Genomic DNA, 13,065 nt, shown 5'->3' with positions numbered 1-13,065 from the left:
AGGCAATGAAAGAGAAAGACAGAAAGTCTTGATAAATTGATAATTTATAGGGTTGTCACGATTAATCGGTTTAGTCGTAGTTGATTCGGTTTCTGGCTCAAACCGATTCACATTTTGAAAAATCGGTAGTCGTTTCATCCAATTTATATTTATATAATATGTTTGACTTTTACTGTCTGCTAAACACACTGCTGAATTGCTGCCTATTAAAACTGTATGGAAAGCAAGTCTTTTGAGACTCTATACAGAAATTCCCATTTACAGTGGCACGATCTCAATGTCGCATGGAATTCTTCGCCCACCATATTAGGCATGGCTTACTACGAAATGTGTAAAATGGTTGATTTTTTGCGCGAAATAGCTGTCAACAACGGAAAATAACAGACATGATAATTATGGGCATTATAATACATGGACTGAATGCATGCCGTACAAGACAGGGAAGTTGGCTATGCCTTTTTATGAGTGATAAACCGCCAATGTAATTTTAATAAAATACCGTTTTATATAGACAAAAACACTGCTCCAACAATATAATGGAAAGATTCCCTCAGAAATTCCAGTATAGATTAATTCTAAATTGTAATTAATGTTCTTACCTTTGATCCTTTTTCACCTGGTAAGCCATTTGTACCTCTATCACCTGGAACACCTGGTAAACCTGGAAGGCCCCTTTCTCCCTTCTCTCCTCGTTCTAATTCTGGTATAATATCTATAGACCCTGGTAACCCTGGAGGACCAACAGGACCAGGTGGACCCTGAATAGCAATACCTGGCTTACCCTAAAAATATACAGTCATAAACAAATTAATTCAAGATTTAGAATGAGTAGGCCTCATACAAAAAACTATTTATAATTAACCTAATATAATTAAATATATATTAATCCAGTGTCATAAAACTTGTTGAAGAACTTCACAAACAAACATCATCTATTAAACATTTACAGAGTATTTTTCATTACTGCACTAGGCAATATCTTAAAAATCACCAAAATGAGAGTTGTCTCCCCCTAAATTTATTGTTTAAAAATTGTATTCTTTATCCTTGTGAAGCCTGGGGTTATTAGATGTATAATTCTCCCTAGAATATCTTTCGAATTTAATTCCAAGGCAAAAGTTTCCTCAGAGACTTTCAAGTAAATTTTCCCATTCAAAGACTAATTGTCATCAAGGGAGATAATTCTATTTAGAAGCATTTACTAGTCTTAACCCAGAAGTGCAGTCATTGCTAACACTCTTAACTAAAATCTAAAGATTGTAAAAAGTGTTTAGATCTAATTGATAAGACCAACTTCGAGTTTGGTCAAAGGTCATGAGATGTAAAACGGGGCTAGCACTGCACTAATCCCAACCCTAACCCAAACCCTAGACCTTATGTTTCCCCTAACTGACAATCTTGTTAACAACAATCAAGTGCCCTAACCTTATTTACATCTCAGCGACCTTCAAGCAAATTAAATTGGCCTTAACAAATAGATCTAGCCGTTAAAACTGGAAAAAAAAATTGAATGTGTGAAATGTTGTTTCAGCCATGGTGATTGGTCATTTGCAGGATCAAGAGAATCAATAAATCAAAGGTTTCTGCATAGGCTAAGACTGTCCCCCAATCTTATTCAAATAGCCTGAGCAAGAAATTTGTTTGAATAAAAAAAGTCAATAAAAGAAAGTATCAACAAAAGTCTAACAATAAAAAGGATTAGAACAGCAACAGACCAAACACAAATAAAAAGATGAAGGTGGGAGGTCTTTACTTTTGTTTTATCATTTATATAGAAAATGTGAACAACATGTAATTTTTGAGGATTCTCTTATTTTCTATTTTTTCCATAAAAACAGGTTATACAGCATTTTCAAGACATCTGAGAGTATTTTTTATGTGGCGTAAATTGAGGAAATATTAAAAGTTTGGTAATTACCGATGGTCCGGTTAACCCGATTTCTCCTTTCTCTCCTCGTTCACCACGAGCACCAGCAACACCTGCCACACCTAATTCACCCATTTCACCCTTTTGTCCTTTCTGTCCTGGGAATCCTGGATTTCCAGCTTCACCAATATCTCCTTTATCACCTGTACATTATAAAATCCCCGGAATTAAAAGACAAAGTGAGAGAGAAATCTGGTTTAACATCCATTCGACATAAATTAAATCATTTTGGGACTAAAACAAGGTTCAATTTTATTTCAATAATTCGCATACGTATTAGGGTCATTAGCAGTGGGATGAAACCGGAGTCGCCGGAGAAAACTACACGAGTTTGGACAGCCGACCCTACTCCTCGACTAAATGGCAGACCTTATAATGGAATGGCACATGTTAAGCATTCGGCCACCTATCCACCCACCACCCCCAGCAGCTGTCCAGTCAAACTCTTCCTCATAGCACACACCAATGTTAAGGCAATATTCGTAATTGGACTAACACAAGGTTCAATTTTATTTCAATAATTCGCTTGTGCGTAGAGGTCTTTAGCAGTGGGAGGAAACTGGAGGACCCAGAGAAAACCCATGAGGTTGGGTAGGCGACCCTACTCCTACCGGGGATTTGAAACCACGCCAGTTGACTCAATGACAGATCTTCTGATGCAACGTTCAGGCATTATCCATTTGCCCCTATTTAACATAAAATCTCCCGTGTTAGACAATATCTGTAAATGGACCATCTTCACAAATGAACAATACTATAATTGATGTGTTTGTCACGATTGTGATTATTTATGAGACATTTTTCTTGGTAAAAGAATAATACCTTTAGGTCCAATAAGTCCTGCTAGATCTGGTGGTGGAGGTGTAATAAGTGGAGGTCGATAGGAACCAGGGGGTCCAATATCACCTTTATCTCCCTTGTCGCCCTTAAAACTGTTTCTATCAAAAGGTGTAGGATTAACTGGAACACCCTAGAAATACATGAAAATATAGTTTTGAAACATATTCCAATAAATTCTATAAAAACTATTTTTACTGCAGATCAGGTATAATTAGCAAACCATGGATGCCATTCATCAGATACTTCTACAACATGATCTGTACGTCTAGTGGCAATGTATTTCTGAGGTTAGGTAAATCCATATTCCTGAAACAATGGCCTGAGAAATCCCTCTCTGGCCATTGCTGGATTGGCTTCTGATACTTGAGCTTTTGAGGGAGTGTGTCTATTCTTCCTGTTCAATCAAATCTATCCCAAGTACAGCAACATGTCAGCCCTTCGTTTAATCTGGGGGTCTTCCCTAAAACTTTGGACAGTGATTTAAGGTATTAAAAATGGTGAAAGTATTGTTTGTCACCAAACAGTATTGTTTACATTGTATCGGTTTTGACAGCGCGGTTTGTCACGCAATTAGTATTTCTGCAATATTCTGCTATGCACTGGTTCATTGGGCATAATGAAATTGTGGACATATTTGGTCCAATTTGGAGCTCTGTTTAAAGTGTAATGATATTGTTACGCAGTTAGCTCTTGGTTGTTAATCGGATTATTGACCAGTCATAATTTGGAACAGAAATTTGCTTCCATTACAGCAGTGTTAAGTGGGATTAGCTCTAATCAAACGAAACATTGCGAGGTGTATGAGGTAAATCATGTGTCCTGTATATTACATGGCTCTAGATGTAAGAGTTGTCTTGCTTATCTATGTGTGAACATACAGCCACATGGTTTGTAAAAGGTTGGCCATGCTCATAGGCGTACGAGCTGGGGGGGCTGGGGGGGCAGCAGCCCCCCCCCATTTTGGGCACCAAATGCTGGGAAAATTTGGGCACACAATTGTACTTTGTAAAAGTTGTATAAAAAAATATTGTGTTCTTGAATGCGTCCAATTTAACAGCGAATTTAAATTCAGAGTGTCTATAGTTAGGCAATTAAATAGAAATCTTAAGACTCGAACCCTCTATTGTTTGGAGTACAGTAAGCCACGAATTACAGTTACATAAACAACTGTTTTTAGTTGTGTATATTACAAGTAAATAAAATTTAGTTCTCTTTTATTGATGAATTAGAAATTAAGAACTTATTCATCGCAAAAGAGATATTATGATTATTATGTAACATACTAAGAACCTAACTACATTTTTGGGGCACCAACCACCACCGCCCCCCAGTAAAAAATTTCCCTGTACGCCTATGGATGCTCAGACATAGATGGACAATCTAATAGAAGTATACATAAACTAACAACTATATTCTTGAAATCAGAAATTGTCCAAGTAAATCTCTTAGATTAAGCAAAAATAACAGTGATATTTTCATGTGATATCTTAAGACTTCCAACAGGCGTCCATCTTAATTCACACTGATTCTTTTAGTAATTAATTACGCTGGGCTAGAATCAAGGGAGATAAATATCTAAAACTTACAGTAGTAAACTGTGGAAATAATGTTGGTTCTATTTCTATATCTGGTCCAGATCCTGATCCACTAAAATCCTACAAAACACAATTTCATCAGGTTTAAACATTATACAAGGCTGGTTTGGACATCATATAATGGAGTTATCTCCCTTTAATAACATTTGTGATTGCATGCAGAGGAGTAGAATTCTTATGATCTTACCAACTGGATTAGTCCATCTGACCCCAGTTTCACCAAACATTCTCAGACTTAAGTTAAGAATTTACTCAAAATTGTTTGCCTTATTTTAACTAAAATATAGCCCTTTATAAAACTTTTGTTGTTTTAATGCATAAATACATCAATATAGAAACTAAGAAGAATTTACTCAAAATTGTTCTTCTTATTTTAACTAAAATATAGCCATCTCAAAAACTTCTGTTGTTTTAATGTATCAAATACATCAATAAGAAACTATCTGCAAAGTTTTGTGTTTCTGGATCAAAGATATTTCTCATAAACAGTGATTGAAAGTTGATTAAATTCTTAACTTAAGTCTGAAAATGTTTTGTGAAACTGGATCTTGGTGATATAACTATACACAAGAAGGTATTGTCCGTCGATATCTGATGAGAAACCATTACTGCACATTACGAAATCAATGAGTTTTCTACATGTATCATCGAATCAAGATCTTACATTTTGCCCACAGTAAATCACCCAATCTTTCCATATCTACAAGAAGATTGGCTTCTGAAAACAACTTTGGACCTTTATTCCAAGTTGATCTAATCAGCCTTAAATTAAATGTCTGAATAAATTTCTACACTTACAAAATTACAATCATCTCCCTCCGCTTCATTTGGATTTCCATAAATTTTTAATTCTTCTATTGCTCCCTGAAAATATACAATAAAATAAACAGTCAGTTATACAAGTTCATTGATCCTTTTAGATAATACTAAGAAAACTTTTAAAGGATAAATGATGCAGGTTATTTTTCCTGATATCATCTAAGTTAAGTTTGATGTCGGTCATTTTGACAAGAAATGTTGATCATTTTGTAGCACAAATTCTACAGGTAATAAAGCCTGATGACTCTCTATTACCTTCAATTACCTTTCAACACTTTAATTTTAGGTACACTCATTTTTTTTTTTTTTTTTGGCAATACATACACCCTCTTGCTGGTACCCACAGGAATAAGTATTTTATTGAAGGAAACATGGCCAGAGATCCAACTTGCCACCATAACTCCATCTACAAACACCCCCTCACCCATCCCCTGTGCCAAACCCTTATCTGTACTGTCAGTTCTATGGTATGTTAAAGAATACTTTGGCCACATTGTTATATTTTAATATCAAAACAGTTCAGTTTCTAGATACAAATATTATTTTAAATTCTTGGTATCAAAGAAATGGTGAGAAAGTCAATAAAAGAACCCTTGACAGTTGGAAATCGATGAAGCCTGGGCAGAAACACTGCTTTTCAGGCATAATGTCCCTCATATGACAATGCATGGCATATGAACGTCTTCATTAGCCAAGTTGGTGCATAAAAGTATAAAGTTAAAACCTATTTCATTTCATTTTATTTCACATTTAACCCTTAACCGGTCATTGTCGACAACGTTATACAGCTAAAGTCGACCACAGCAAGAACCTTTTTTATAAGCCACATTTGAGTATTTAGTTTCGTATTTAATTGATATGGCCACGCATGCGTGTCAGACAGGAACTTGTCTTGTCAAGTGCATTGAGAAAACCATGTCTTTGTTCAACATTTTTTGACGAAAAACGTAATTTAACGGTGTCGGGAACGTTAAAGATGCTCAAAGTGGTTGAAATACTTATGAATTATTCCGAATCGGATTATATCGATGACACCGATTCTGAAGACGATATTTCTGATGAAAAGGATTTAGAATGATTTGCAAATTATAGATCAACTTATCCCCAGCAACTTTTTTATTGGTGTCAAGAGTCTATCACTTATAATAATTCGGCAGTAGTCGGTTGAAATAGGCATACAAAATATTTTACGTCAGCCTTTACTTAACCTGACCACTTGACGTCATAACGTCAAAATGACGTCGACCGGTTAAGGGTTAAACTAAGGCGTCAGGTTTGTGAATTGATCAAGGCATTGTACTATCGTTTTCTATGCATAATGTCTATTAGTTAGTTAAAATTGTTAGTAATCAGACATTAGTCATTAAGTAGGTGTTAGGTCACTAAGGTGTTAAAACCATATCTTTTAAAGGATTGGGGGGGGGGGGGGTGACACATGTGCGTTGAAACAGAAGGTCTGTCATTGAGTCAAGTGGCATGGTTTCAATTCCCTGCTTGTAGGTGACAAGGAGTAGGGCCCTCATTTCCTCCGGGTCCCCTCATTTCCTCCCACTGCTAAAGACCCTTTATACGCAAGCGAATAATTGAAATAAAATTTAACAATATGTTGGTCCTGAAATGACCTACATGTTCTTTGTGTTTAGTGGACATTAAACAAACCCCACCTCTCTCTCTCTCTCTCTCTCTCTCTCTCTCACTCACTCTTAAATGATATACACCTATTGGTTGGGTTTGTGTATTCAACAGTGGTGGAAAAGAATTAGTCATGCTTTCACATTACAAGTAGCAAGTATTACAGCTAGTTACACACCTGCTAATTAATGACTACTGTATAATTTCTAATCACTTCTAAATATTAGTTTACAGTTATGATGATTTGTATAATTTAATGGCAAACATTTTCATTAGTAAAATTTATAGGTTTGTAAGTAAATGGTATCATCAGATAACAGTACATAACTGACTCAGCATTCGTATTGAATGTATATTACATGTGCCATGAAAGAGGGATGGTGTTCAGGTGAGATATAGAGTTAGAAAAATATTTTCTATCAGGTAACTTTTTTTGCAGGTGTAATATTCAAATGGAATAAATATTCCCTTCAATATTTTCTCTAAGGTAACTTTTTTTGCAGGTGTAATATTCAAATGGAATATACCTGCATGAAACATTTTGTAGAGATTGGCTGATATATAATTTATCAATCACTATATATATACATACAAGTATATATATATATGTTTCATGCATTAACATTCCATTGGAAAATTACACCTGCAAAAAAAGTTACCTGAAAGAAAATATTTAAGGGAATTTAACTTTGTAGTCTATTAATGAGACAGTTGTTGTAGATCTCCACTTTTCTAATATCCATAATTGTCAATTTTATCATCAAATACAGAATATATATCACCATTATAGTTCTTGTAAAATAGTGGTTGTTATAAAATTATTTTTTTGGGGGGGGGGGGGCGATGGTTAGCACATGCACGCTGTATTATAAGGTTTGTCATTGAGTCAACTGGCATGGTCTCGATTCGCCGGTTGTACTTGACAAACAGTACGGTCGCCTGTCCAACCTCGTGGGATTTCTCCGGGTCCTCAAATAAACTTTCTCTGGGTTCTATACTGGTGTTGGCCAAGAAAGTCCCTTGGGTTTTTCCAGTCTTGTTCCTTATTGGTAATGCAGAGGCCCTTGCCAGAAAACAGGCTTAGTCGTTCGGATGGGACAAAATGTTAAAAATCCCCTAAGAGTTGGAAATCGAAAAAATAGTAGGCCATTGTGCCATAATCGGGCAAAGTTTTCCTCATAGTACACCAGTGGCACATTATGACTAGCCTACTCAACGTTCAGGTGGCGTATGCCTTTCTTCATTAGCCCGGTTGGTGCAGAAACGTAAGACATTATTTCCCACTTTATTTTATTTCATTTTTTTAATAATATTCTAATACTGCACCCACAGCAAAAGTTACCTCAAAGAAAATATTTTTCTAACTACTATGCATGGTCCACAAATTCAAAATGTTAAAATTTAAAATAATCCAGATATTTTACAAAACCAGTTTATATGTTTGCGTAAAGTTGCATTAACTTCACAGCAACTGCAGAATACTGCACAAAAGATCATGCAATTAATAAAGAAGAGTTACTATTCTTAGACTCACAATTCCTTATCGTATCTTGTGTTTACCGTATTATGCTTGGCTTGCATAAGTTCATTTTGGTCCACGCGAGCAGACAATGTGTAAAAAATGCCAGATGATTTATTGCACCAGCAGACGTAAAAATATTTGTTATTAGTTAGATAGATATCTTAGTTTCGTATTTCTATAGGTAATAAAAAGTAAGAGAAATAGTTGATCAAATTATGTACAGATAGAAAGTATGCAGACAGAGTTTCTTTCAAAATGTCAGACAATGTAAGAAAAACAAGAGCACGGGTAAAATATTATGCCTAGCTGGCCCGCTCATCATTGACATCTTTACATTGTGAGGTATAACAATTAGCAGACACAGGAGTTAAACTGGTTTATAAACACTCGTGATCGTAACTTTTTCGTCTGAACACGAACCAATCTGATTAAAATACAGATCTATATTTCGTTCCGTTTTTTTATACTTTCGATGGCCTACACTACATGAAGATCTGACCGGTTGTAGTGATAGGTCGCGCTAGAGGTCATACGAGCGGCTTTTGACCCTATGATGTCAGACATTTGATTAACCAATCAGCATTGATGTTACTAGTGGATTACCCACAGTTCCTTGCAAAACACGCCTAAAGCTCGCCGTAACAGACCATTTCATTGGCTAATAGCTCACATCATTCAGAACACGTCAATATTAACAACGCGTCCAGATCCTAGTGTAGTAAAGACAAGTAAAACGAAATTTTGAACTATAAAACGAAACTAAATAGGATCTGTGTTTTAATCAGATTAAACACGAAGGACAGACAATCAAAATAAATGAATTTTGTGAGGTTCTCCAGTCCCCCTCCCTCCCCCCACCCAATAAAAACACACACATTTGGTTTAATATATCCATATATAATTGATAATTGTAATGAAGGTGTTAAATGCAAAATCCAACAAAATGGAATTTATAAATTCTAACTCTTCCACATTAACCAGTCTTAATGAAAAAGAGAGAGAGAGACATGGGGTTTAACGTCCACTCGACACAAACTAGGTCATTTTGGGACTAAAATATGGTTTAATTTTTTTATTTCAATAATGTGCTTGCACATAGGGGTCTTTAGCAGTGGGAGGAAACCGGAGGACCCAGAGAAAATCCACGAGGTTGGACAGGCGACCCTACTCCTTGTCACGTACAACCGGGGATTCGAAACCATGCCAGTCATAATGAAGACGAGGGGGAAGTTTTTAAGTAGCTGCCACATACGCATATATCAAATAAAATACATTCTCAAAATAACTTTAAATGTGACAGCAACATGACTCGATAAAGGTGTTAATTTGATGAATGAAATAGTTACGGGAAGTAATTTAAGCTAAACAGGTGAGATGTATTAGGCAATAAAACTTGTTTATATAGATATACACCCTGCCCATAATATAAAACATATTATAATTACACTTGTAGCAAGGATGTAAAAAAATATGTGTTCATTATGTAAGGTCTCGCCTGGGGTCATATTCATTATAACATATTTTAAGGATGCAATATTTGTTAGTTGTCCCCCTTATCAGTAGTTCAGGACGGGTACATGGTAAAATACAACGTATAGTTGCCCGGATGGGATGAGAAATCAATGTGGCAATGTGGGTCACAGCACACTGTATAGTTACTTTATGCCCGTCTTCATTAGCCCAGTCGGAGAAGAACAGTAGGATATTATAAAACCCCATTTCATTTCATTTCATTTCATTTCATCTCATTTTTTTTTTGTGGGGACTGTTTTTGATTAAGGAATGAGATACTTTAATAGAGATGAATAGACTCAAATACTCACCTCAAAATTAGGTGTTGCTCTGAAATTATCTCCTGCTTGACCTATATACAGCGATGATCCGGGCTCCACTTCTAACTGTTGAACTGGACGTCGATAGTCTACGGATTGATATTCCTTACAATTCACATATAACGTAATCCTGTCACCTTCAACACGTAATGCTAACTTCGCCCATCGACCAGCAATAGAATCTATCGTGAAGTTAGCAGCAACAATCGGCACTTCCTGATATCTAGAATTAGGAGTGTAATACAACGCCACATTTTGTCTCTGACTATCCGATTCAACAGCGGTAATGCTGACACCGAAGGATATAATAGTTTGATACGGATTCACCACCGCAAATAAAAATCCTCCTTCTCTACCAGCTAATTTCACTGACATTCCAATAGCAAAGTCTCTAAATAATGGCTCCCTAAAATAAATTTCTGCCGATTTTCGTATAAAGGCTCCTCGTGTGAGTTCGAAGGAAGGGTAACCTTGAGTGCCTGTGGCATATTTTATATCGACGGAACTCTCACTGGGTATTCCTATTGCTTGTAATAGATCAATACTCCGAGAATCATCCGAATCTGAAAATACAGAAAATAAATAATATTATTTATTATTAAAATACAGATGTGACGTCATACTTTGATGTTGGCGTACCACTATTTCAATTAATGGTACGGGCAATCTGCCAAGCATACATTATTTACACTAGTTAAAATTTTTGACCCGCGTGACATATTTCATTGCAAATCATGTGCGAGTGTCTGTATTTTAAGTTTTTTAATGGTCTCGAGCTTAACACATCGTTGTTTTGATCATATATCTGAATTGTTTATTTTGTTGTTTTGATAATGTATCTGAATTGTTTTATATCATTGTTTTGGTAATATAATTTAATTGTTCTTCTCATAATGTATCTGAATTATTTTTATAATGTTGTTTTGATAATGTATCCGATTTGTTTTATATGATTATTTTGATAATGTATCTGAATTGTTTTAGATCATTGTTTTGATCATCATGTATTTGAATAGTAAATGGTAAATAATGTAGGTTATAGTTTTGTCAATACACATACGTAGAGTAAAGAAGAGTAGGTATAAATAACCATTGTTTGTCCTGGATTTCAGAAATAATGTGTTTCATATTTAAACACTGTCCACAAAAACTTTCAGATTCCCTAACTGGGAAATGGTCCGTCTACCAACACTATTTCTACCAGAATCTGACCAACATTGTCCGATATGGTGTTAAAGAAATGACTCGAACATACGTTTTAGTTTAGTGTCTCTGTCGGTATGTATGCTATGATTTATATATAAATATTATTTCTTACTAAAGTCATTATTCTTATAAAAATATACACAATGACTGTACTTTATTGTTTTTTCTGTCTGTTTGACCCTACCTGACCTTTCTGTCCAACCCTAATATTGACCCATATTTAACAGACTGGACTATAATAGATTTTTGGTATATTTCACACTTCTGAATGGAATGGGTTTAATGCCCCATCGACAGAATAATCTTTGGTCGTTTTGATACTTTATTATGACCTGGGGTTTTTTTTTATTTCAATAGATATGTATGTAATGCAAGGTAGGAGAATTTTGCCTCAACAGTGGCATTTCTATTTAGCTTTCATGGAATTCCAACTGTCAAGGGTTCTTTTACGTCCAGACCAATATGTCCCTAAAGCCCCCTAAATAAATGGGCTAGAAATATCATCTCTCACCTGGATTCTAAGAGGTAAAGAGGTCAGTGCTCTACAACTAAGCATTTCGGGCAGATACAAAAGTACAACAAACATTTGAAAGAGTATGTATACTCTGTCTAAGGCACAAAACACCCATCAATTTTGATAATTGGGGCAATGGGTTGGACCAGAAAATCTGAAGCCAAATCACTAACCAGTTTTAAGATATAACTAATATTCATTATGCACAGTTTTTCCCCCCAAGCCTGTACGTGAGTAAATTGCCTTCCTATCCCGATGGCTTTCCTCCCGGTCCTCCGGTTTCCTCCCACTACTAAAGACCATAGTTTAGTCCCAAAATGACCTGGGTTTGTTAAACAGTTTGTCTCCCTCTTTATTTTATTTTAACTATTTTCTCATTTGAACAGATCATTTAAAAAACTTCAAGCAAACAAATGTAAGGTACTCCTCAAGTAAAATTAATCTTTTAAAAAAAATGTATTTGACAATTTTAATTCTTACAGCAGTATTCAAACACACATAAAATAAGACCGAATTCAGTCTGATTCAACTTTCTTAAAGGTAGACATCTTTTTCATATTCTAGAGTATTTAAGTCTAATGGATGTACAAAGCAATTTTCTAAACTTTACAAAGATGACGTTTTTATTTAAAGTTTTTAATGTTTACATGCTTTTTTTTTTTTTAAGTTTTTAATGTTTCCATGTCATTGACCTGGGTGTACATGTAACTACAGAATTTTTGTGACATTTAAACATGTTAACTAGAACTTCACTATAAGGCTGTTCATTCTATAAAGTATGGGTCACCATGTCTCCCTAAAATGTTATAGTGCAATTTATGGGGGACTGGTGTGAATACATGTTCATTTATAGAGCAGACCTTTGGTATGATATACATGGGACTGTTGACCCCTAACATTGTGGACCTTAACAACAGTTTAACATTGCGGCTTCTTTTTTTTTTTGCCTTCCCAGTTTTGCCTAAGAAAATCCTGATTAAAGCCAATGGGCGTCCTCGCTGAAGGAATTCCTCCCAGGTGTCGCTAGTAAAAACTCGCTTCCGTGTGACCATATCGGTATTAAATTCCATATTAACGACAAAAACTAACGTTTGTCAACACACGAGTTCGTAATGAATGTACAGGAAAACTGTGCTATACGGTAAACAATGAGGTCATGTGGTACCGCCTCGCCTATA

At 35.4% G+C, this 13,065-nt stretch overlaps 1 protein-coding gene across 2 annotated transcripts in view; it reads right to left on the bottom strand.

The window, feature by feature from the left end:
- LOC126807943 (collagen alpha-1(I) chain) overlaps window positions 1-13,065 on the bottom strand; it is a 111,358-nt gene that overhangs the window by 27,379 nt on the left and 70,914 nt on the right. For both annotated transcript variants that reach the window (XM_050532872.2, XM_050532873.2), the window contains exons 3-8: window positions 10,159-10,730; window positions 5,161-5,226; window positions 4,354-4,422; window positions 2,750-2,897; window positions 1,919-2,070; window positions 600-782 (exon numbers count right to left, since the gene is read on the bottom strand). In XM_050532872.2, the coding sequence (XP_050388829.2) occupies window positions 600-782; window positions 1,919-2,070; window positions 2,750-2,897; window positions 4,354-4,422; window positions 5,161-5,226; window positions 10,159-10,730 (1,190 nt within the window). The remainder of the gene's footprint in view (window positions 1-599; window positions 783-1,918; window positions 2,071-2,749; window positions 2,898-4,353; window positions 4,423-5,160; window positions 5,227-10,158; window positions 10,731-13,065) is intronic.

Source organism: Patella vulgata, chromosome 9 (assembly GCF_932274485.2).
Source record: "Patella vulgata chromosome 9, xgPatVulg1.2, whole genome shotgun sequence".
Classification (NCBI taxonomy): domain Eukaryota; kingdom Metazoa; phylum Mollusca; class Gastropoda; family Patellidae; genus Patella; species Patella vulgata.
This window is presented reverse-complemented; position numbering and strand designations above follow the sequence as displayed.